At 56.9% G+C, this 22,328-nt stretch overlaps 9 protein-coding genes across 9 annotated transcripts; 5 read left to right on the forward strand and 4 right to left on the reverse strand.

Moving 5' to 3' along the window:
• Positions 1–700: 700 nt before the first annotated feature.
• SETTUDRAFT_166229 (uncharacterized protein) lies at positions 701–1,494 on the reverse strand. Its single transcript, XM_008033229.1, has 2 exons — positions 1,265–1,494; positions 701–1,210 (listed from the first exon to the last, which is right to left on the reverse strand). The coding sequence occupies exon 2, from the start codon at positions 1,151–1,153 to the stop codon at positions 896–898; it is 258 nt and encodes an 85-aa protein (XP_008031420.1). The 5' UTR covers positions 1,154–1,210; positions 1,265–1,494; the 3' UTR covers positions 701–895.
• On the forward strand, positions 1,482–2,558 carry SETTUDRAFT_166231 (uncharacterized protein). The gene has a single exon (XM_008033230.1). It carries the CDS (start codon positions 1,853–1,855, stop codon positions 2,147–2,149), a length of 297 nt encoding a protein of 98 aa, XP_008031421.1. The 5' UTR covers positions 1,482–1,852; the 3' UTR covers positions 2,150–2,558.
• Positions 2,559–5,518: 2,960 nt separating this feature from the next.
• Positions 5,519–8,617, forward strand: SETTUDRAFT_166232 (uncharacterized protein). Its single transcript, XM_008033231.1, has 3 exons — positions 5,519–5,714; positions 5,765–8,126; positions 8,183–8,617. The coding sequence occupies exons 1-3, from the start codon at positions 5,603–5,605 to the stop codon at positions 8,451–8,453; spliced, it is 2,745 nt and encodes a 914-aa protein (XP_008031422.1). The 5' UTR covers positions 5,519–5,602; the 3' UTR covers positions 8,454–8,617.
• Positions 8,618–9,135: 518 nt separating this feature from the next.
• SETTUDRAFT_166233 (uncharacterized protein) lies at positions 9,136–10,658 on the forward strand. The gene is made up of 4 exons (XM_008033232.1): positions 9,136–9,379; positions 9,443–9,585; positions 9,646–10,092; positions 10,146–10,658. The coding sequence occupies exons 1-4, from the start codon at positions 9,373–9,375 to the stop codon at positions 10,389–10,391; spliced, it is 843 nt and encodes a 280-aa protein (XP_008031423.1). The 5' UTR covers positions 9,136–9,372; the 3' UTR covers positions 10,392–10,658.
• Positions 10,659–12,137: 1,479 nt separating this feature from the next.
• Positions 12,138–13,758, reverse strand: SETTUDRAFT_166234 (uncharacterized protein). The gene is made up of 2 exons (XM_008033233.1): positions 13,453–13,758; positions 12,138–13,405 (listed from the first exon to the last, which is right to left on the reverse strand). The coding sequence occupies exons 1-2, from the start codon at positions 13,724–13,726 to the stop codon at positions 12,276–12,278; spliced, it is 1,404 nt and encodes a 467-aa protein (XP_008031424.1). The 5' UTR covers positions 13,727–13,758; the 3' UTR covers positions 12,138–12,275.
• Positions 13,759–14,087: 329 nt separating this feature from the next.
• Positions 14,088–14,764, forward strand: SETTUDRAFT_157802 (uncharacterized protein; the record flags this gene model as incomplete). The annotated part of the gene is made up of 3 exons (XM_008033234.1): positions 14,088–14,105; positions 14,222–14,526; positions 14,602–14,764. 3 exons carry the CDS (start codon positions 14,088–14,090, stop codon positions 14,762–14,764), a joined length of 486 nt encoding a protein of 161 aa, XP_008031425.1.
• A 358-nt stretch (positions 14,765–15,122) lies between these two features.
• Positions 15,123–16,146, reverse strand: SETTUDRAFT_166235 (uncharacterized protein). Its single transcript, XM_008033235.1, has 2 exons — positions 15,877–16,146; positions 15,123–15,686 (listed from the first exon to the last, which is right to left on the reverse strand). The coding sequence occupies exons 1-2, from the start codon at positions 16,060–16,062 to the stop codon at positions 15,180–15,182; spliced, it is 693 nt and encodes a 230-aa protein (XP_008031426.1). The 5' UTR covers positions 16,063–16,146; the 3' UTR covers positions 15,123–15,179.
• A 420-nt stretch (positions 16,147–16,566) lies between these two features.
• On the reverse strand, positions 16,567–18,107 carry SETTUDRAFT_166236 (uncharacterized protein). Its single transcript, XM_008033236.1, has one exon. It carries the CDS (start codon positions 17,926–17,928, stop codon positions 16,615–16,617), a length of 1,314 nt encoding a protein of 437 aa, XP_008031427.1. The 5' UTR covers positions 17,929–18,107; the 3' UTR covers positions 16,567–16,614.
• Positions 18,108–18,904: 797 nt separating this feature from the next.
• SETTUDRAFT_166237 (uncharacterized protein) lies at positions 18,905–22,105 on the forward strand. Its single transcript, XM_008033237.1, has 5 exons — positions 18,905–19,067; positions 19,127–19,308; positions 19,359–20,526; positions 20,576–20,857; positions 20,906–22,105. The coding sequence occupies exons 1-5, from the start codon at positions 19,019–19,021 to the stop codon at positions 21,742–21,744; spliced, it is 2,520 nt and encodes an 839-aa protein (XP_008031428.1). The 5' UTR covers positions 18,905–19,018; the 3' UTR covers positions 21,745–22,105.
• The last annotated feature ends 223 nt before the right edge of the window (positions 22,106–22,328 follow it).

Raw genomic sequence — 22,328 nt, forward strand, 5'->3', positions numbered from 1 at the left:
GCAGGGCGGCTGCAGTCTGACCTGTGAAATTCTTCATGTTGTGCGCGTGCGCGACTCTTGTTTGGGGTTTCTCTGACTAAATTTTTACAGTAGGCTGCCTGGCGCACTGCGGGGTTCTTGGAGGCGGCAACCACGACTCTTTTTTTCTCTCTTCACGATCGATGGAGAGACATGGGCGGGATATTACCATGTGTCGGAGATGTCTTGAGGGTGTGCAGGTAATCTGGCAGGTATCCAGGTGTCGTCGCAAGAGCATGTCGTGTTGAGACTGAGCGGGTGACGAGGAAGGGCAGGCATGCATGCATGCAGACAGGCAGGCAGGCAGGCAGACAGGCGTGGTGATGTGCCATGGCGTGTCCCCTTCTCAGCGCCAAGAAACGACGGGCGGCGGCGGGGCTTGCCCTGCTTACTGGGGGAGTCCAACGTGATACGCCAGAGTTTCCCTTTTGCCTCCAACTAACTTCAACACCAAGATTTCAAGAGCCGCGGGGGCACGCGCGCGGGTGTGTGGGTGTGGGTGTGGGGACCACTTTCTCTCAACGGTTGTTCCGACACACCAAAAAAGACGTTGTTTCGTGTTTCGGAGCTGGGCATACTCCATGTTTCAACGGCCTTGTTTTTTTCTTTTCTGCTGCTTCTTGGTGCCGCAGGCCACCACGGCCCCCCGCATGTTTCAGACTAAAAGCAAAAAATGTTTGAGGTGATCACGTAGCCCTGAGGCCCAAACGTTTCTGTCTGGTGTGCATTGTCTTGTCTATGTTACTCAACAAAAAAAGACGATTAGTTACCGAGCCCCAGTGGAACGGCACGACCCAAGAAAAGCCCGAGTTTGACGAGGGCAAAGCCAATCAAACCCGGTTGCAGCGAAACGCGTGCGGTCTATCCCCAACGCCGTCTATCCATCTTCCCAGAGGTTGCCCAAGATGCCCTGTAATACCGATACGCCTTGATCCCCCAAAAGACCAGAAGGAAATTCCAAATTCCAGCCCCAAAAAGAAACCCATAAAAGTACAGTGGTATAATGAAAAACATCAAGTCGTGTGAAATGGACGGTAGTGTACATGGAGCAAAGTCCGTTGCGGTTGTGCAGCTGGTCGAGTCCGGCACCATCCGAGCTTTGACGACAGTCGTCGGGAGGTCGGAGCATGGCCATGGCGATGCGCCGTCGGTCGGTAAGTCGGATGAAAGCAGTACTCGAAATATGTGGGGACTGCAAACAATCTTAGTTACGGTTGGCGAAAGGACCCAGAAGACAGCGACATACTTGAGATTGGCGTTGTGTGTGTGTGTGTGTCCAATTAGCCTCCGTCACGGGGCTGGGGGCCGTCGCCGGCCATGGAGACGAGCTTGGAGAGAGATAGTCGTGATGTAGCGGCGCTTGGGTTGGGAGCACCTCCGTCTCGGGGCTGGGGGTCCACGTAGGAGAGGGACATGTCGAGTGCAAGTCTCATGGCGGTAGTTGGAGTAATGGATTGATTGCTCAATGGATCAGATCAGCCTGGAGACGGTGGCCGTAAGTCGACCCATCCATGACCCTCTCGTGCCTTCTCCTTGCTGACATAGCCGCTTGTAGGAAAACCAATTCCTCATTCGGAAAAATGAATGAATGGATGGCGGCGCCCACGCACCAATCACCACGGCCCGCCGCCCGCCATGCCCGCCCGCGCTCGCAGTCTCGCGTCTCAGCAGGCGATTTGGGCCGGTTGCCTCCCACGGCCTGGCTGCGCGCGAATTTGTGCAGATTGCAGGCAGTCGGCCTCGCTCGCCCTGCCTGGGATGCGCAGGTGGCGGCGGCGACGACGACGGCGGCGACATGGACATGGGACGTCGGGGCGCAGCGTCTGGGCACCCAATGGGGAAAGTGCTGCTTGCTGAGGAGGGCCGGGCTGTGTCTGGTCCTCTGGTCGTCTGCGAAACAACAACCCACTCGACAACGCCCCAACGCCGCCAAACCCCGTCCTGCGCTGCTGCTGCTGCTGCTGCTGCTGCTTCCCTCGTCGTCGTGGCGGCGCGCACCGCTACTTATTATCCACGGGGCCAAATCCCGCAGAGCGCCTCGAGTCTGCCGTGCAGACTGCGCGCCGTGGCTCAGCGAGTGCGGCTGTGCTGGCCACGGGCCCCGCCACTCGCAGCCAGCAGCCCGGCCTAGGCAACGAACCTTGGTTCGCCCACACCGGCTCCCACTCCACCAGACTGCCCGGTCGACTAAACCAGTCACCCTCGGTGTGACGGCCTTGCTAGCCCTCGACAAGCACCCTACCAGCCGGTGCAGCCTGGCCGTCGCCTTGTTCGTCAGGCTGGCCGCGGGCCAATGAGGGCCCGTTGTCCTTCGCCCAGGGGCGCAGTCTCTGGTCCCTTTCGCCAGAAGCATTGAATCATCGGGGCGGACAACCTCTGCTTCCTCTGCGTCACAGCCTGGAAGAAGGCAGTCATTGCCTGTTCTTGGAGGAGGAATAGCTGAGGCCTTGTAGCAGGCCTCAGGACTTGAGACATTTATATACCCGTAGCATGTCGCTCTATAGACTTGGATATCACACAATACAACCATAGACTACAATCATACAAGCACACTTTACGCTCTTCCACATCTTTTACCCAAGACGCCGCTGCCATCGGACATCTTGGGCTTGGACATGGCGAACAGCATGGTGGTGGTGGTTATGTGTGGCTGTGTGTGGTGCGATGCAGCGCAGAGATGGAATGATATAGTGTGCGGGTGTATGGCAATGGTGATGGGTGTATGGGCAGGTATTATATGTGAGGACAATGGGCGGCGCGTGTTTATGAACAGACAAGGACGAGACTATGTCTGAGACTTTTAGATTGATCAAAGGCGGCGTGGGAAGGTAGCGGTGCAACAGGAGTGTCAGTAGTTGTGACAATGGCCCGATACTTGGGACATATATATTTAACTTCTGAAGTCATGGTTGTCGAGCATCGCCATGGACTGACGTCTATACCTTGGCCGTGTCGTCTATGATCCACGGGGCAACGGACGGGCCCCAGGGCAGCCAGTAGGTACGTGGCCCTTTCGGACGGAGTGAAGCAATTGCACATTGCTTCTCTGGGATGACTCTTGGACCGTCGAGGGAAAGGGGATGCATCAGGACACAGCTGTCGGGCCCGCTTTTTTGGCGTGAAACAGCCAATCGCCAAAGTGCCTCGTCGACCCGGTGTCTCAAAGGGTCGTCGACAAGACGGGCATCTGTGCTCGATAACATAAGCCGTCGCGCGTGTGTGAGGAGGGCCCTGGCCGCTGACGAGGCTGAAGCTACGTGTTGCTTCACTCTGCCCATTGGCTGCCGGCCCCTGCCACCCACGGGCTATTGTTGTGACCGTGGCCGTGACCTGTTTCTAGATGCCTTCTGTGGCCCTCTGCGTGCACAGCCATGGATGCCGTCATCGTGCCTGCCTGCCTGTGTGTGTGTGTGTGTGTGCGCGCGCGCGAAGGAGGCGCGTCGTCGCGTCCCTTCCCTTTCCTTCCCTTCCCTTCCAAGGCGCCCCCACCCACGCCCACGCCCACGCCCGGCCCTTTGCGCGCGTGCACATTCATCCACATCCACACACTCGCACTCACGCTCATTCCCTCACACACGGGTGGGCGGCGAACCAGGCGGCCGAGACCAGCTGCTATGCGCTGGCACACGCGCCTGGGCCCTGCCTCCCCTCCTCCTTTGCCTCTGCCTGTGCCCAGCCCTATGCCTATGCCTATGCCTATGCCTGTGCCTGTGCCTGCGCCTGTGCCTGTGCCGGCCTCCTGCCTCGTGCCTGCCTGTGCCTGCCTGTGCCTGCTTGTGCCTGCCCGCCAGCCCCCGGGTCACGTTCTGGGCCAGTCACGCCGCCAAGCCACGCTAAGCCGTGTCGGCGTCCGCATCCACATCCGTCGGCTCGCGTGGTCTGGCACGCCATGGCATATGCAGGTACACACGCACACACGCACACACACACACACACCCACAACACCCACAGAACATCAACACCGTCGCCGTGCAAGGTCCAGGCTGCGAAAAAGCCCATGGCACATGGCCCGTAGCAGTTGGGTGCATGGTTGCATGGTTGCATGGTGCTGTGCAGCGCAGTGCAAAGCCGCCATGCCATGTGCTGCTGCTGCTCGCGGAACCCTCTTGAAACCTTCCGCCGACCTTCCAGCCAGGGTTTCATCCCCTTTGGCCCATGGCTATCCTCGCCGCCGCCATTGCGCGTGCGAGTAAACCCGCAAAGTTTGCGCGGCCTTTGTGGTTGCGCGCGAGAGAGCAGCGCCACCCTCGCCCCAGCCCAGCCAGCCGCATGTGGGCACCCACGGCCGGACCAGTCCTGTCGTTCGCCCTAGCTGTCCTCCTCACACATAGTTGCTATTGCTATTACTCCCCCCCCTGCGCCTCGTGCCTGTGCCTGTGCCTGTGCCTGTCCGCCTGCCCTGCGCTGCCATTACGCTATCCTTCCTGCTCACCTCACCCCCCATCTCTCTTCGGCCTGCCCGTCGTCCACTCTTCCACTCGTCCAAGTCGGATACTGAGACACCCTCCAGAGACACTGTAACACGTCTCTCTGGGCACCCAGGGGCGCCGTAAGCAATAGCCTTTCGGATGCCGCTCGCCTCATACTATAGCACCATGAGCCTAACACGCGAGCCTGCCCTGCCTGTTTCTATTTATTCGCCAGGGCACGGGGCTGATTGGCCGCGACAGGTGCACGCCGTGGCGGCAAACCAGTGCCTCGCGTGTGAGGCCTAAACATGCACCGCACACCGTCCTTCCATGGCCCTTCTCTCTTTTCCACACGCCATCAGGGGCGCGGCCACTGCCACTGCGCCTAGAGCACCGCATCCACGTGGCGTCGCTATCATGCCTTGCCTGCCCTCTCCCACTCCTGCTCCCGCCCTTTCTTTGCCATTGCCATGGCCCCGTCTGCCCGCCTGCATAAGCATAACACCCCCACCCCGAGGCGCATCCTACACACCGAGTGCGAGCTTCTCGGGTGCGACGCACATGCATCGCACCCTCGCCCGTTTATTTGATTTTTTGCAGAGCATCGCGACCAATCCGTGCCAAGCCGCCCTCTGGTGGATCGTCATGCTGCTGCTGCTGCTACCACTACCACACTCGTCATGAGCTGAAATGCCAATGTTGCACAAGCTGTTGCTTCTTCGGCCCTCGCGTCATGATGCATGCCTGGCATCATCGTGTCTTATTCATACATGCACATGCAGTGAATGCATTCCACCCCCGGTGGCGAAAAAAAAAAAAGTCGACAAGTACACCGGCACCGAGAACAAGGCCATCATCGTCTCGTCTGCCAGGAAACTCTGCCCATGTTGTCGTGCCTACATACGTAATAGTCGTCGTCGTAGTCGTCTGTATGTAGACGAAGAGGCTCTAGCTGCTGCGGGGCGATCAATCGGGTGCCATGTTAGTAGTAGATCTACCACCAGACCCTGCCGCCAGCCGCCAGCCGCCAGCCGTCAACGCCCACTGCTCCCACCTCACCTCCAACCTGCCCTCGCCCCGCGACAGCTGTGCCATCCGAGGCCGCGCCCTGGCTATGGACACGACGCTCCTTGGACAACAGTAGACCTGCCAATCGTCCTCTGCACCCCAACACCATGGCCACAAAGTCAAACTTCAAGCGGGCAGTGCCCCAGACGCAGTCGTCCATGCTGGCCTCGCTGCGCACCACGCACATGGTCGACGACTCAAAGGCTGTCCTGCCTGCAGGTACGGGCTGCACGGCACACGGAATCCCCTCGTCTGACTCTTGTCTGCAGAGCTCATCAATGCCATTCTCGATTACCTGCCCGTCGCCGACATGTTCAACTTTGCGCGCACCTCGAGACGCATGCGCGAGATGGTCTACGATGACACGAGGTGGCAGCAACGCCTGCGGAGCATGGGCTGCTGGGACGAAGCCGAAGCGAAGCGCAGGTTCGACGAGACGATGCGCAAGAAGCTCGAGGCTCAGCGAGCAGAAGAGGCTCGCGCAGCTGGTGTGGCACTCAACCCCACCACCAGCGGCATCCCCGCTGCCGACGACCACATGGGCAAGACCAGCATGACGCTGTTTGACGCCGCCGTCGAGGAGGACATGTTGCGCAGTTCGCACGACCGCCAAGGCCACTCACGCTCGACGACGCTCGACAAGGGCTTCAACGACATGACGCTGTCGGCTCCGGGCGCCCCAGCCCCAACCGCCCACGCGGTCGATCCGCAGGCTGCTGTAAAGGTTTTGTCACAAGTGCGTTCAATCCGGGGCATGGCACGGCAAGAGTATGGCAAGGTCTATGGCGCACTGGCGCCCTTCTACTACGATATAGAGAGGTCAAGAAGCCATACAGACCCTATCCTCTTTCGGACGTACCGCGACCCGGAGCAGCAGGCCCAGATGCTGTCCCAGCTCAAGGTGTTTGCAAAGAGCGATTATGCCCAAGGCTGGCATCAGCGCGAGGAAAAGCTGGATACAATGACTGGCATCTTTGAGAATGCTGTGCTCCGCGAGTTCGAGCAGGGCTATGCGGACAAAGACTTTGACGGCCGCATGAAGAGGTTTGCAACCGTGCTGGTAACGCTGAATGGCGGCGCAGCCTGTGTCGACTCCTTCATCCACAATCACCCGTTGATGCTGGAAAAGGAGAGTCTCGGAGACCCGTCAGAGTGCCTGCAGAATGACGGCGTTACGCTGCGGCCCTCGCATATGTTTTTCAAGAACCTGGCCGTTGCCCTCAACAAAGAAGCAGAGGTTATTGAGCGAGTGTTTCCGCCGGCCATTGACGTTTTACAGACCTTTTTAGAGCGTGTTGCAGACGACGTCATTGGAGAGTACCTCACGACGCTTTTCGACGAAGCCCACGATATGAATATTGAAGCATACCTGAAGGCGGTTGCTGGCGTGTTCGACCAAGCGCTGCAGCTTGCCGTGTCCTTGCACCCCACCAAAGCGTCCAAACCAGACTTCCGAGACGAGACATTACGCATTATAATCCGCTGCTTTGAGCCACACGTCGATTTATACCTGCAGGAGGAGCTGGACTTTTTTAAGCGCCGGTCGGCTGCCGAGGTGGACCTTTGGGAGAAGCGGCTGCAAGAGGAAGAACAGACGACAGAAACACGGTACATGGCCAATGTCAACCGCAAAGCCGTCAAACAGGATTTTCTCTCGTCGTTCAAAAAGGTCGTCATGATGCCGGTCAATGTGCTGCCCACCATGGGCGGTTCGGGCACCAATAAGTCTGTGGAAGCTGCAATGGGGGCAAATGCAGGCAGCAGGCCAACGTCGAGGAGCGGTACTCCAGTTCCGGGTGACCGGAATTCGATGCCACCACGCGTGGAGGCGCCGACAACAGAGCTTGCTGCCAAAGCAGCCATTATGAACTCGCGGCTCGAGGGAATCCGATCGCTTTTCAGCATCGAGGTTGCTCTCAACCTGACCCACATGGCCAAGGCTGGCCTTGAACGAGCTGCACGGTTCGTGCGGCTCGGCGGCCAATCAGGCGAAGAGGCCAAAGAACAGTCGGAACAGATCTTCATCAATCTGGTCCAGATTCTCGGTAACCGTCACATGAAACTAGGCTTTGACAAGGCTGTGAGTCACTTGGCTGACTACAAGCCAAGAGAGGTGGCAGACCACAGCCAAGAAGGGGTTGCTCCACTCGTGGCCTTTCTGGAACTTGTCAATGTCGGAGACCTGATACAGCAAATGGTTGAAGTCTTCTACCTCCAAGAGCTGGTCGCGGCCAATCTGACGGACCGCGATGACTTTCTCAGTCTTGGGGCCAAGGAAAAGAAGCGATTCGAGGCCATGCTGGACGAACGCGTGGCCGCAGGCCTGAACAAGGGTATTGACGTGCTGATGGACGAGGTCGAGTACCTCTGTGGCACCACGCAGCACCCATCTGACTTTAACCCTCCGGTGGGAGCCAATGGGGTGGTGGAAATGGCCGATGTTGGGCCCAGCGAGACGGCCACCAAGATTGTAGAAGTGGTGTCGTCGCACACCAACATGCTTGTTGGTAGCACCGACAAGAACGTGCTGGACGTGTTCAACCAGGAAGTGGGAGTGCGCCTGTTCACTGCTCTATGCAAGCACTTGAAGCGCCAGCGAATCAGCGTCGACGGCGCCATCAAGCTCATCAGGTACGGCAGGCGGCGGTGGAGAAGACGTGGATATTGTTTGCTGACCAGAGCTGCAGCGACATGAATGCTTACAATGCGTATATTGTGTCTCTGCGCAACAAGCCGCTCATGCAGTACTTTGCTGCGCTGCGCGAGCTCTCGCAGATCTACCTGATTGATGCAAAGCAGGCCAAGGAAATCGCCACCATCATTGCAGATACAGATCGGTACCACGGCATCTTCCGCGCCGAGGAGGTGTATGAATTTGCCGAGAGGCGGGCAGACTGGTACCAGATCAAGAGCGCCGTGGAGAAGCAAATGTACGGCGTGGGCTGCTGGGTCATGTGAGGGGCACGTCAGGGCGAAAGCGAGGCTGTCTTGGGGGCGTGCCAGCTCGTTGGATACGTAGACACTGATAGATTACCGCTTTGGGACGAGCCCAGTGCAGGCGGGCGGGCGGGCGGCCGGTAGGGCACGTCAAGCAGCCGACGACAATGAATGACCATGACAATGCATGCTGTGTGTGGGCAGATGCTCTGGGGAACAGAGGCAGCGGCGGCAAGACGTGGCGTGCTGTTTCGCGCGCAGTGGGTGGTGCCGTGCAGGTGTCGTGGACGTGTTCCGGGGCTCATGGTTCCCCAGCCTCCCTCCATGGTCGTCGGGCCGTACCTGGAACTAGGCCGCGCCCGTGCATCTACGTCCTCACACCTCATCGCGCATGCTTTCAATTATCGCCGTCTGCCCAGTGCCTGTCTCCATACTCGGCACCCCTTGCGCCTGCGTCCACGCTGCATCTCCAGCTCTGCCTATCCCCTCCACCCTGCCCTCACCACCCTGTGCCACTGCTGTCTGCTTCCTGTGACTGGACCCCGCTACGACTTGTCGGCACGCCCGCGTGAGAGAGAGAGAGAGAGAGAGAGAGAGAGAGACACCCACAGAGAGCGAGAGAGCGAGAGACTGCAACGTGCGTGTGTGGCTGCTGCTGTCTCTCACCCGTCTCTGGCTAGCATTAGTCGGTTGTTGGGGGGCGCGAGAGAGAGAGAGAGCGCCGGGAGACGCTTCGACTTGACGCGACGCTTGGTTGTAGACGTCGTGACGCTTGTTGCGCTTGCTCCCACTGTCCAAACACCCTAGGCCCTGGATTCCTGCCCGCAGCCGCCGTCTTCAGTGCGACCTAGCAACTACTCACTCCCACTATAGCTTCGCCTCGGGCGCTCCGCCACACGCTGCACTCTACCCACGCTCGCTCCGAGCCACCATCGCGGCCATGTCGGGTAAGCATCCCGCTCGCAGTCTGCCCACGCGCGTGCAACCACGTACTAACCATGGCGCAACAGACCCGCTCCCCGCCCACGTCGAGGCCTCGTACTCGCGCATCATCGACGACATTCTGCGCGCCAGCGACATCAACACCATCTCGGCAAAGCGCATACGAAAGGGCCTGCAGGAGAGAGTCGGCCATGACTTGTCGCATCAAAAGGTTGGCCGCCCGCGACGTGCAACATGGCATTGCCACGCATAGACTGAGGTTTTCAAACAGGACCAAATCACCACGCTCATCATGCTGCGCTTCGACAAGTTCAACAGCGAGCAGAACGGCGAGGCCTCAGAACCCGTCCACTCGGTCGAGAACGGCACCAAGACGTCAAACGGCGACACTTCAGACATGTCCCACCACAAGCGATCGCCGCCCGACGACGACCAGTCGGTGCCCTCGGAGCTGGACGACCATGCGCCCCCCAAGAAAAAGACCAAAAAGCCCAAAGTCAAGGACGAGGACGACGATGCTGCCTTTGCGGCGAGGTTACAGGCAGAGGAAAATGCGCGCATGGGCAGGGCAACACGTGGAGGCAACACAAAGCGGAGAGCGCCAGCGCCCAAGAAGAAGGCCAAGAAGAAGAGTTCGAACCGCGTCGACGACGACAGCGACGTAGGCTCGGGCAGTGGGGGTGAGAAGAAGAGTCCCAGCCGAAAAGGCGGATTCCACGTACGACTTTACTATTACACTTACCATGACACGTGCAGTCTAACTCTCCCTAGAAACCAATGGCCCTCTCCCCCGCGCTCTCGCACCTCCTCGGCGAAACGCAGCTCTCGCGGCCGCAAACGGTGAAGAAGATATGGGAATACGTCAAAGCGCGCGATCTCCAGGATCCAAACGACAAGCGCCAGATTCGATGCGATGATGCCATGCGTGCCGTCTTCAAGCAAGACCGCGTTCACATGTTTACCATGAACAAGATTCTGAATCAGAATCTGTATGCTGTTGATGAGGTGGTGAATTAGTAGTTCAAATGGTGGGGGGGACTGCGTGCGTGGATCAGTGGGTAACATGTGTGGACATGGGACGTGGGTAAAGAAGCTTAAAAGAGGCAAAAAAAAAGGAAAGGCATATGCACATGTGTAGGCAGGCGTAGGCGTAGCCAAAGAAAGGGCGTACTTAGTGGGCGTAGGACAAGGCCGTTTAGTCATGGTGGGGGAGTTTTTTAGTTTTTTTTCTTTGAGTTAGTTGGCTGACTTGTTTATTTATATATCATATCTTTTCTTGGGGATAGAAGAGAGAGAGAGAAAAGATGGAACATGGAACATGGATGGAAGACGGAAGACAGAAGAGAGAGAGAGAGAGAGAGAGACAGAAGATGCAACATGCAACAGACAAGAGACCAGAGCAAACTAACTAAGCCAAGATTGATTGCTTGAGACATTACATTGTCCCTTTGAAAATAGCGACATGGCAATGGCAATGGCAACGGCGGCGGCGTGTGTGTGTGTGTGTGTGCCTTTTTTTTTAAGAAAAAAAATAACAGCGCCTGAATTGTTGAAGTCTTTTTTTTCTCTCTCTCTCTTTCTTTCTCTTTTTCTCTTTCTCTTTTTCTCTTTTTCTCCTCCTATTTCCTATTTCCTAGGTCGTGGCTCATCTTGTCTTTTCTTGTCCTTTTTTTTCTTCTTCGAAGTGTGTGTGTGTGTGTGGAGGGGGTTAAGGAGAAGAAGAAGAAGAAGAAGAAGAAGAAGGAGAAGAAGAAGTTTGTGGTCTTCTTTAGTGGGGGGAGGAAATGTCTTGCGGGGAAATGAGATGTCTAAGTGCAGGGGAGGGGGTGGTTAGAGAGAGAGAGAGAGAGAGAGAGAGAGGGGGAATAATAACACGGGTGTCAATAACAAGACAGAACAGACAGACTGACAGATGGTGATGGATATAAGGGGATGGTGATGAATGTAAAGGGGCAGATAGATAGATAGATAGATAGATAGATAGATAGATAGCGAGAGAGAGAGAGAGAGAGAGAGAGAATTAAAAAAACCCCCAAACAAAATATTCAAACGACACGCCGTATACCAACGGTATACAGATAGAAGAATACCAGAGTATACAGAGAGCACATCTAGGTGGAAAGAACTAAAAAAAAAAGAACAATTTTTTTCTTCATTTTAGGTATAGTATACTTAGTAGGGGGGTTTTTTTTGGGGGGGGGATATTCAGTGTTGGAGTTTGGTTACAGGCATAAGGTGTAGGCCATGGTCTAAAGGATAAAGGGTATGGACATGTACATGTACATGTGGGTGCGAAAAAATAAAGAGGAGGAGAAAGGGGGAAGGATATCGAAATGAGTCTAGTATATCCATCCTCCATATTCATTCCCGCCTTCTTCAATATATCATGTGTGTGTGTGTGTAGTTTTGACATGAGATATGGAGAAGATGGTGAAGATGGTGAAAGAGAACGACTACTTAACCCCCCCAAACCCCACCCTTTGAATCTATCTCCACATTCAAGTTCAAAGTTTCCAGATAACTACACAATCACTCTTTATACTTTTCCTCGGTTATTCGAACAGCAAGCCCGAAACCAGGTCAACGACACGAAAATCAGCATTTCTCACACTCAGCAACGGGCGTTAAAATGGGCTCGATAGTACGAAGCTCAAGTGCACAATATACACCGCAATGGTAAAGACATAGTATAGATCCTAGCATACGTATCTAGCATCAAAGACCTAGGACTACAAAAAAAAAGCGAGTGACTAAAAAAAAAGAGGTATCCATTCCATTCCATTCCATTCCATGCCATTAACAAACTCCCCATGGCCCAATAGACGTAAAAACCATGTTACTGCTAGCAATTACACGTGTAGCCTCTCCTGCCATGTCCTTCCTGCTCAATACACGAATATCTCAGAAACCATCCGGGAGCTGGAACTGAAAGTCAGCATTGTCGTGGTCGTTTGCGTAGTCCTGCTCAAAGACATATCCTCCATGCAACTGCCTGTTGAAACTGCTGGTCCACAGGTCATCGCCCTCGTCGTCGGAGCGGGCGAGAAGCAGCAATTCCATGTCGCGCTCGACATCCTCGGCTGTGCGACGAGGCTGGTCTTCCTCGGCAGGAGGCGTGACCAGAGTGGCGCTGGTGGAGGTCGAGCTGGAACGGGAAAGAGGACCGCGAGACCGGATAGTGCCAATCTTGGTGCTCGCGCTGCGGTTGTGGGTTGCGGACGCGGGTCGCGACATGGCAGAGAAAGGCGCAGGCTTCGTGACGTTGGAAAGAGGCTTGCGTGCTGCTGGGGCGGCACGTCCTGCACGACCCTGAGCATAGCCAATGGTGCTCTTTGACGCTGCAGCTGCCGAGGCTTGACGAGATGCTGTAAGCTCTGTAGGCGTCTTCGCTCCCTTTCGGCCAGAAATCAAACCAGTGGGCACGCGCGACTTGGCAGCTACAGTAGGAGCAGCGTAGCTGGGCTTTGCCGAAGAAAGCGCAGCGGCTGCAGATCGAGCGCGAATAGTCGACGGTCCAGTTAGGGCCTTTCGGAGCACAGGGACCGAGGTTGCTGGCTTGGTGGCCTCGGGTTCCTTGATGCCATAGTATTCCCTCATCTCAGCATCGTCCTTGGCCATCTGCGATGCAAAGGCCTTTTCAAACTGCTCGTCGCGCTGCTTGCGATCCCGGTGGATCTCTTCCTCAAACTTGCGCTGCTCGCGCGTCCGGCCATCGTCCTCGATCGGGTTGTGATAAGCCTGCCAGATTCCACGCACCATATCCTGCTCGCTAATCTTGGGCATCGTCCAGTTTCTCGGCAGGATCTCGTCCATGTCATCTTCAAGCGGAATCTCCTTGGGCGGCATGTACTCCACCTCGGGCACGTCATCTTCAGACTCTTGGGCAGCTTCAGGCTGGTGGACCTTGACTTTGGGACGGCGCAGGCGCGGGCTCAACTTCTGCGTCTTTGCGGACAGAGGCGCGGGGGTTGCAAAGGCCTTTGATTTGGCATTGGTCGTCTTCATACCCAACGGCGCACGCATGCGGGGCCCTGAACACGTCAGTCTCGATGCATGCCTTGCACGTCGCCTGGCGTACCGGCTGGCGTAACAAAGGCATTGTCGTCAGCCTTTCCACCCTTGCCGCCGGTGAGCAGTTCGTTTCCTTTGCCCTTGGTCTGCAGAACCGACTTTCCGCCCTTGGCGACGGCGTTTTCGTCGTTGAGGGGGATCTTGAAGGGCGTCTTGGGGGCCTTGTTTCCGGGTGTTTTGGCGCTGAAGCCCTTCAGGCCGGCGCCGAGCGACTTTGCGGCGGCGGCAGCCTGCAGATGGCGCACAGCATTTTCCTGGTCGTTTGCTGCGAGAGTGGCCATGATGGGGTTTACATTGAGCGAGTCGTGGGCGGCGGCGGGCGGCGGCGGTGGGGACGGCGGGTTCGGTGTAGGACGATGGTCTCGGCGCGGCAGCAGTGGCAGTGTTTACTGGCGGTTGCTGGGGCGGCAGCACAGAGGGCCTGGGCGGTGGGCAAAGGGTCCGGGCGGAGGTAGTCCCCTTTTGGCAGCGCTTGCCCGCATTGTCAGCTTGCACAACCCCAACTGCAAGGGACATTTCTCATACAACCACGACAACACACTGCACCTGCATCAATCCCCTATATAACCCGCAGCCGTCTCGCCAGCTCACGCCACCCCCAAAACTTCCTCTTCACCACAAACTCGATACCCCCCCGCTGCCATGGATCAGATCAAGAAGGTGAGTCCGCCATACCCCGCCAATCCCCTGTGTGCAGTCACCAGCCCTCAACGTGTTCACGGCCACGTCTGCACCCGTCAAAATCGCAGCGGAAGCTGACAGCCTTTTTCGCACAGCGTATGGAAGCTCTCCGCGTCGAGGCGGACGAGAGCAGCGCCCGCGCCGAGGAGCTCAAGGCCAGGGTCAAGCAGCTCGAGGCCGAGACGACACAGAAGGAGCAGGAAATCACTTCGCTGACACACAAGAACTCTGTGCTTGAGAGCGAGGTTGAGAAGCTTGAGGGGCAAGTCAAGATCCACAAGGACGAAGCTGGTGCAGGTGCTCAGGCCGGCACCCAAGCTGAGAGCCTCCAGCGCAAGATTCAAGTTCTCGAGGAAGAAGCTGAGGAGTCGGACAGGACGATCCGTGAGCTCAATGAGAAGTACGTCTTGCTTTCCCGATCCCCAAGGCCCTCATTCACCCCTGATCTACGTGTGCTGACTCGCTACCCCTCTAGGCTCCGCCAGACCGACGTTAAGTCCGGCCACTACGAACGCAAAGTCCAGGCTCTCGAGCAGTCTCGCGATCAGTGGGAATCCAAGTACGAGGAGATGGCCAAGAAGTACGCCGACACCAAGAAGGAGCTCGACGACTTTGTCAAGGAGATTGGCAACATCTAATCTCGCAATCGCCGCTGTTTTGCCGCTGTTGGCTGCATTCAGCCGAGTTTGGAGAGGTGGAGGAAGATGCTTCGGTATGCGGCAGAGCTTGGAGCAGAAGCAGCTTTCACACATCACATCCGCGCAACCCTCTACCCTATACAACTGTTTCTTTCCTGCGGCTGCTTGCTGGGCGGGCCCGTTCGCCTTAGATAATCCCTTAGCAAATACATTGTTGGCGATTACCGACATATAATAACCAAGCACCGTGTACTGTTTGCCACGACTAACGAATGCTGACTGATCAATGGGCGGATCTCCAGAGGAATGGAAACCGATATTCACCGTGTTTCCAGCCAATTCATGAAGGGGTATCATTTTTCGTCGAGACTCTACAGCCCTGTAAACTACCTCTGTGCGACCCATGACCAGGACTCTACTTTTTGTTCATCCTAGCCTCTTTCTGCTTTCTCTTCTTCATACCCTGCTTAATCCGCTCCGCCTTTCTCTCCGTCTTGGTCTCATACCTAAACTTCTTCTTCTTCTTTTTAGGCTTATCGCTATTCTTGGGCCACGCCTTTGTCCAAGCCCTCTTCTTCGCGCTTCCCTCTGCACTCTCTGCACTTTCCAGCGCCGCCTTCTTTGCCGCCTCATCCTCTTCCTCGTCTTCGCCCGGCCGCGAAAAGCCTGTTTTGGAAATGTTGACGCTTTCCATGGTGACGGTTGTGTATTTGTCTTCGTCAATGTACTCGTCGTGCTGGTTGATGGGCTCGGGGTCCTGGAACCCTGTGAATTCTTCTTCTGCGCCTTCTGTGTCGTCGTCGTCTTCGCCGTCGGAATCAGACTCGTTGTCTGAGGCGCTCAGATCGCCGTTTGCTTGGCGGACCAGGCGATTGACTTCCTCGACGTGCTTTTCCAGATCTGCTTTGCGCTCGGCTCGGAGCTGTGTGTTGGGCGTTAGCTTTGTACTTCCAATGTACATGTACATGTGTAAAGAGAGATGTTGCTCAAGCAGCAGCAGCGACAGCAGCAGCAGTGCAGTGCTGTATCTTCCCCCTCTCTTTTTTCCTCCTCCCACTTTTCCAAATCAAATGTAGAATTAAGAGAGGAAGAAGAGAAAAAAAAAAGCGTACCTCCCGCCTCATTCGCAGCTTCTCCTCCTTCTCGCGCTTTGCATTTTCCTCCTGCGCGTGTTTTATCCGCGCGAGCTTGCGCTTGTGGAACCCCGTTAGGTATTCTTCGCGCGCTGCAAAGTCGAATTCGATGGTTTCGGGCGCGGTGACGCCGAGCTTGCGTTTTTTGTTGGTCGCCGGGCCCATGGTGCGAGGGGACGAAGAACTGCCGCAGTGCTTTTGTATGTATAGTTGTATGTATATGGGTTTGTCAGGCCGAGCACGTGTAGGTGTGTATGTATGTATGTATGTATGTGGTGAAGTGTTGTGCCGCGCGCCGCGCTGGTCAACTGCGACGAGCGGGAAAAGTTGCGGAGTTTGGGAAAATTACCTGGGTTGCAAGGGTAAGTAGCTTAGGGTAAGTAAGGTTTGGTTTGTGGAGCCGAGGCTGGTGTCCCCCCCCCCTAGTTTGTTTAGTACCATGGAACGACATGCATATTATCACTCCCGCTACCACCACACGTCATGGTAATAATAGCGGCAGTGGGGGTATATTGTGATTCGGTTATCTGTGTGAGTAGGGACTGAAATAGATGGTCCCAAGAATACCTGGATGTATGGCGCTCAACAGGAAGAAATGGCTTGGGTCCACAAGGATGTCAACGGGAATACAAGTTACAACGCCACTTTGGCTATTCAAAACACACAATGTTCTAACCATTGACCGGTGCGCCAGAAACGGCTGAATCTATCCCTCGTCTACGTATCACTGTTTCTATCTGGTGTGCCATGTATGTTCGTAATCTTCCTCCTCCACGAGAGCGACTCCAGATGCTTCTTCGCCTTGTGCGTGATACAGAGCGCCGGATCAACGCTCTGCAGACCAGGCTCACCGAACATGGCAATAACCATGAGCCCCAGAAACGAGTGGTACATGTCTGGCGGGTCGCCTGTGACCTTGCCAAAACCACCGACAGCATGTTGTGTCTTGTCTAGTAACCATTTCCTAATGGGCTGTGGATCGACAATGTGGAGGTGATCGAGGATTTGCAGAGGCACACACGTCCAGTAGGCGTAACATGTGTCTGCTGTCTTGTTGCATCTCCCGTTGACCCCGACCCATTCGAGCTCGTAATGGACATGGGGACTTCCTTTTGTGTTCTCGGTGGCTTGCGCAGATGGGTAAGAGCCCAGCTTCACAAAAGTGTGGGCATCGTGGCACGTTTCTGACGTATCTGTCTCGTCGCCAATGGTGTCCACGGCGTCGTCGTCGTCCAGCGTCAAGGTTTGCCGCGAGACAAGCCAATGCAGCGTACGCTGGACGTCGGAGACCCCGCGAACGACATTGTCGGGCTTTTGCGAGGGGGACAAGGGCAGGCGGTTCAAAAAGGCAAGGGCAGCGATGGCGCAACAAGTGAATCCAGCGTGTGCTTCATGATATGGTGCTTCGGAGATGCCCCCGTCATAGCATTCTGAGCCCCGGACGCATTTGACAAAGGCATCCACGTCGATGTCCGGGATGCCTTCACAGGGTCCTTCAAGGTCGCCGCGCAGGATCCATCTAATGGCCGTAGCCATGTAGCCGAATCGTGAGTCGTTACCCCCATGCACGTCTCCATTCTCGCCCAGCGTCTCCCCAAAGCTGCCTTCTGGCCTCTGCATCTTGACTAGCCATGCGAGTATTTCTTTTCTCTTGACCCTTTCCAGGTCGTCGCCCAACACGACCAAGGTCAGGAGAGCAAAGAAAGTACCTGGGACGTGAGCAGGATCCCACTTCTGATTCGCGTCGTTTCTGAGCTCGCCGAAATTGGAGCCTGGCCACGGGCGGAAGCCTCCCTCTGGCAGCTGGCAGCCGTAGACCCAGTCAATGTGCCCTTGGCGCTCGTCGGCAGACAGGGCAGCGTCCAGGTCGCCTAGGATGTCGAGGGCAGAAACGGTGAAGAGGGCCAGCAGCATGCGGTTGGAGTCATTGCTCGTGTAGAAGTGCGGCAGCAGCGTCTTGAGGTTGCGGCGCCAGTACCTGATGTGGCGATCATAGTTGAATCTGGTGGTGTCGACGGCGGCGGGTGCCATGATGGGACAGTGCGAGCAGGCGTGCTATATTAAATCGGGCGCCGTTTGCCGAGCACGACGCTGGAGCCCCTGTGACGTCTGGGAGGGCGATGGCGGGGCTGACGCGGAGGGCCCGGGCGCTGCGTGAGAGTGCGTGTATGGAGGTAGTAGTAGTAGTGTAGTAGTAGTGGTGGTAGTAGTCGTACGCCTAGTCCCGTCGGACGGCTGCAGCGTACGTATGTAGGGGGAGACAGGGGGGGGGAGATGCAGCGCCAGACTAACCTTGCGGCGTACTTATTCACCCTCTGCAGCCTCAACCACGCGCACGCACAAGCAGGCCAACCGCGGCGGGCGACTCTGGCAAACGTGGTCGACCAGCACGGGATCCAGGGTTCGCTGGCCGCTCGCTGCGGGCCGGGGATGAGGGAGGCCGGGGACGGCTATGCAGTGGGTGGTGAGAGGGCACGTGTGGCGGGCTTGGTGTTGAGGCTTGATCCACGGTAGCAGCAGCAGCAGCAGTAGCGTCAGTAGGGCGGCGGTGCATAGACGGTCATCAGCGCGCAGGCCAGGCTCTAGTCCCTGCAGGGGCTGCGCTTGGGAGTCGGTGAATTGACGACGTTGGCTGCTGGTATTTTTATGACTGCCCACTATTAGAGGCGAAATGTCGGGCAAAAACCCCCCCCGGCTGCGTAGACGCTTGCCTGAGCCAGCCCTGTCCTGCCCCCAAGACGACAAAAGGCGGCGGCGGCGGCACAGGCAGGGGTGCATGAGACATTCAGCTCTGCCCCAGCTGCAGCCTGCAAAAACCCCTCCTGAGGGCGCCTCCCGTTCACTCCAATTCTCCTCCGCCAGCCAGCCTTTGTTTGGCGCCTCCGTCAGCAGAGCCGCCGCCCACCAAGTCCCAGGCCGCGCAACCTGCCGCCATACCACAGCGCCCGTCTGCCGCTTGCGTGTTCGTCCCCCCAGACCTATCTTCTCCACGCTCACTACCACTGCTGCGGCCGTTGACCGACCCCCCAAATACTCGCCCGTTTTCTTCTTCTTTTCTTTTTGCCATACTGCCCCTCCGGCGCCGCCCCGACTCGAGCGCTGCTGCTTGCGAGCCGCCACCATGACTACCGGCTTCGCTGCGTCCTTCTGGTCCAGCGACTATGCGGGAGGTACGAGCTGAAGCCGCACCCACCTCCCACCACCTCGCACCCCCATGCTGACCTTGCAGGCCTGGGCGTTCTCTTTGGGAAGCTCCAGCAGGGAGTGCAGGAGAACCAGCAGATCCTGACCGTTGCCCGCATGCGGGCAGATGCCGAGGAGGTCTACGGAAACTCGCTGTCGGCCATTACACCAGCCACGGATCGCATAGCCGGGGGCTTCAGCAGAGATGAGGGCGCAAGCGTGCGAAAGGTCGGTGGGGCACTGTGCTTGCGCAACCCAGAGGGCTAACCCGCTGCCAGGCCTACGAAGGTGTGCGCACCGAGATGGAGGCCGCCGCCGCAAACCACAAGAAGATTGCATCCAACATCCGCGAGCTTGTCGTGAATCCCTTTGGCCGCTGGTGCGAGGCACACGCCGCCCGCGTGCAGAACTCGCAGGATGACCTCCAGGCGCGCATCAAGCTCCACGACCGCCAGGCCGACGCTGTTCGCAAGTACCGCTCGCAATACTACAACAAGTGCCGCCTAGTGGAGGATCTCGAGGAAGAGGACAAGCTCGCGTTCCAGGACCCCCAGAGCGAAGCCGCACAGAGCCCAAAGGTGAAGGTGCCCACCATCAAGATGTCCGAGCCCGACGAGGACGAGGAGGAGCCCATTGATCTTGGCGACGAGACGTACCAGCCGGACCAGCTCAAGAAGATCCTGACGCACATGCTGGACAATATCAAACTCGGCGAGGTCAAGGTCCCGATTCTGGGCACCTACCAGAACTGCTCGACTGGTGCCGACATCACCGAATACATCCAAAAGCACATGAACGCCACCACCGTGAGCTACGCCGAGCGCATCGGTCAAGACCTGGTGACACACGGTTTCCTGCGTTTGGTTGGCAACGTCGGCAACACGTTCGCAAACAGCTCCCGAATGAACTACCAATGGAAGACCAAGGCTTTCCAGGTGACTGGGCTGCCCGAGAAGAAGCAGCCCATGGCTCGTTCGTCGACTACCATGTCAAACTCATCCGCCGACAGCATCGCCGTCGACTCTCCTGTCGGAACCGTGCAAGAGTACCTACAGGGATGGAACCCACTCAACAACCAATACCCCAACGAGACCCCAGCAGAAAGGCTGAGGCGAGAGGCTCGGGAAGCTGATGAGCGATACAAGGCGTCGGTGAAGAAGCTCGACTCGTTGCGCTGCAACCTGGAAGAGGCCATGGTGGACCATCTCAAATTCATGGAGCGCTGCGAATTGGATAGGCTCAAGGCCATCAAGGCGGTCATCTTGGACTTTTCCGGTGCCGTGAGCAACGTCATCCCTAGCTTGCAGAGCACCGTCGACAAGATGATGCTTTTCCAGGAGACTGTCCAGCCGCTGGGCGATCTCCGGTACATGCTGGAGAACTACAGGACAGGGCCCTTTGTGCCGAGAGTCACGACTTACGAGAACTACTACAACTCTGTGGATGGTACGGTACTCTAAAGTTCCATCTACCACCATATACTGACAATGCGCAGAACAAACATTTGGTGTAGATTTGGAGGCTCGGGCGCGCTCAGACAAGAAGCGCGTGCCCGTAATCATAACGACCATTCTTACTTTCTTGGATAACCATTACCCTGACCTCGAGGGCGACGAAGCCCGCCGGGGCATCTGGCTTGTCGACGTGGCTCTCTCCCAAACCCATAACCTGCGATCCGAGATCAACACCGGCAAAAGGTTCCCGGATGAGTTACTGGAGAAGTACGACGTGCCGATTGTTGCCAGCGTTCTTAAACTCTATCTTCTTGAACTTCCTGGTACGTGCTACATGGTCCATGTTTGGGCTTGTTTACTGATTTGACTAGATTCTTTGGTTTCTTCGCATGTTTACGAGATCGTCAAGACCATTTACAGCACGACTGCTTCGGACGTAACCGAAGAGACGAGGATCTCTGTTATTCAGTCGACACTTGGCCAACTGCGTCTGGCTAATATCGCGACACTTGACGCCATCTGCACACACTTTACTCGTCTCATTGAGCTCACGTCGGCTGACGAGACGTACGTCGCGGCACTGGCCAATGTACTGGCGCCATGCATTCTGAGGCCCAAGCAAGACTCGAGTCTGACGATGAATGAACGATACAGCTACCGCCTGGTGCGCGACTTGTTTGCGCACAAGGATGCCATTTTCGGAGAACTCAAGCGTGCCAGTACGCTTACACACTCAGCGTCTGGCGCCCAGCGGCCACGGGCAATCTCGACAGATGAGAGCAACCGCCGGGCAAACATGGAGGAGCGACAGCGCGCGATTGCGGCCCAGCGATCACCGCGGGCAACGTCACCAGCGCCCAACTCGCGCATCTCGGGCTCTCACCGCCGTGATCGAAGCCAGACTCGATTCCCGGTCAACACATCATCGCCGACGGATTCGCGAAAGACCAACGGCAACCGCGGATCTTTGGAAGTGCCTGGAAGCGACGACAGTTCGACCAACGAAGTGACTCCGTCGACGACGAACGGCAGCACCGAGGCTGCTCCCGCACCCGCCGAGCACCCCGCCCCCTCAAGCACTCGGGTACCTTTCCCTCGGAAGCATGCTGGCAGCTTGACGAGAGGCAACCGAGACTCGACGGGCAGCTTGAAGAGCGAAGACACGGCGCCGCGGGGCGTGACGCTGGAGGACAAGCCCATGGACGACTAGTGGTAGACATGGTGGCGGCTTCAGTGTGCATGTAATTCCGGGACCAAGAGGACATGAGATCCGACCTAGGCCGTCCGGCCCGCGCAGTAGCTCCTTTGCAGATCAACAAGCGACTTGGATGCACACAGGCACTGGCTGGGGCTCGAGATGGACCCAGAGGGCAGGTGGCACGAGGGACGTAGTGACGGCAATGTCTGACGATGTGAACGGGGCATGATAAGAGAGGACTGGGAGGGCTTGGCGAGATGTCGAGAGGGTGCATGTATAATTTGAGATAGGCCGTGGGCGGCACATGTAGTGTTTTTGCATGTTGGGATGCGGCATGATGGTCACGAGGGTTTACGGCCAGCGGAATATTACGATTGTACCTAGACATGTATATGTATATGTGTTATGTATGTGTGTGTGTGTGTGTGTGTGTGTGCATACAAGTCTGCCTTGGCTGGTGATGGGCGATGGGCTGGCCTGTACGGAGGTGCCTCACAAAAGTTTTGTCCTGCCAAGAATAATTTAGCCGAAATCTGGCCGCTCTCCTACACAACGCCTATCTCTCCCCTCTATATACTCATTACCACCTTGTAGCT

The sequence above is a fragment of the Exserohilum turcica genome (genome assembly GCF_000359705.1).
Source record: "Exserohilum turcica Et28A unplaced genomic scaffold SETTUscaffold_9, whole genome shotgun sequence".
Lineage (NCBI taxonomy): Eukaryota > Fungi > Ascomycota > Dothideomycetes > Pleosporales > Pleosporaceae > Exserohilum > Exserohilum turcicum.

What these genes read in the sequence shown, in the direction of transcription:
- SETTUDRAFT_166229 (XM_008033229.1), bottom strand. Translation starts at nt 1,153, where the DNA reads ATGGCCATGCTCCGACCTCCCGACGACTGTCGTCAAAGCTCGGATGGT.
- SETTUDRAFT_166231 (XM_008033230.1), top strand. Translation starts at nt 1,853, where the DNA reads ATGGGGAAAGTGCTGCTTGCTGAGGAGGGCCGGGCTGTGTCTGGTCCT.
- SETTUDRAFT_166232 (XM_008033231.1), top strand. Translation starts at nt 5,603, where the DNA reads ATGGCCACAAAGTCAAACTTCAAGCGGGCAGTGCCCCAGACGCAGTCG. An exon ending in AAAGGCTGTCCTGCCTGCAG is followed by an intron (nt 5,715 to 5,764) that starts GTACGGGCTGCA and finishes TCTTGTCTGCAG; the next exon opens with AGCTCATCAATGCCATTCTC. An exon ending in GGCGCCATCAAGCTCATCAG is followed by an intron (nt 8,127 to 8,182) that starts GTACGGCAGGCG and finishes CCAGAGCTGCAG; the next exon opens with CGACATGAATGCTTACAATG.
- SETTUDRAFT_166233 (XM_008033232.1), top strand. An exon ending in ATGACTTGTCGCATCAAAAG is followed by an intron (nt 9,586 to 9,645) that starts GTTGGCCGCCCG and finishes GTTTTCAAACAG; the next exon opens with GACCAAATCACCACGCTCAT. An exon ending in GCCGAAAAGGCGGATTCCAC is followed by an intron (nt 10,093 to 10,145) that starts GTACGACTTTAC and finishes AACTCTCCCTAG; the next exon opens with AAACCAATGGCCCTCTCCCC.
- SETTUDRAFT_166234 (XM_008033233.1), bottom strand. Translation starts at nt 13,726, where the DNA reads ATGGCCACTCTCGCAGCAAACGACCAGGAAAATGCTGTGCGCCATCTG. An exon ending in TGCCTTTGTTACGCCAGCCG is followed by an intron (nt 13,406 to 13,452) that starts GTACGCCAGGCG and finishes TGACGTGTTCAG; the next exon opens with GGCCCCGCATGCGTGCGCCG.
- SETTUDRAFT_166235 (XM_008033235.1), bottom strand. Translation starts at nt 16,062, where the DNA reads ATGGGCCCGGCGACCAACAAAAAACGCAAGCTCGGCGTCACCGCGCCC. An exon ending in AGCTGCGAATGAGGCGGGAG is followed by an intron (nt 15,687 to 15,876) that starts GTACGCTTTTTT and finishes CCCAACACACAG; the next exon opens with CTCCGAGCCGAGCGCAAAGC.
- SETTUDRAFT_166236 (XM_008033236.1), bottom strand. Translation starts at nt 17,928, where the DNA reads ATGGCACCCGCCGCCGTCGACACCACCAGATTCAACTATGATCGCCAC.
- SETTUDRAFT_166237 (XM_008033237.1), top strand. Translation starts at nt 19,019, where the DNA reads ATGACTACCGGCTTCGCTGCGTCCTTCTGGTCCAGCGACTATGCGGGA. An exon ending in GTCCAGCGACTATGCGGGAG is followed by an intron (nt 19,068 to 19,126) that starts GTACGAGCTGAA and finishes CTGACCTTGCAG; the next exon opens with GCCTGGGCGTTCTCTTTGGG. An exon ending in CTATCTTCTTGAACTTCCTG is followed by an intron (nt 20,858 to 20,905) that starts GTACGTGCTACA and finishes TGATTTGACTAG; the next exon opens with ATTCTTTGGTTTCTTCGCAT.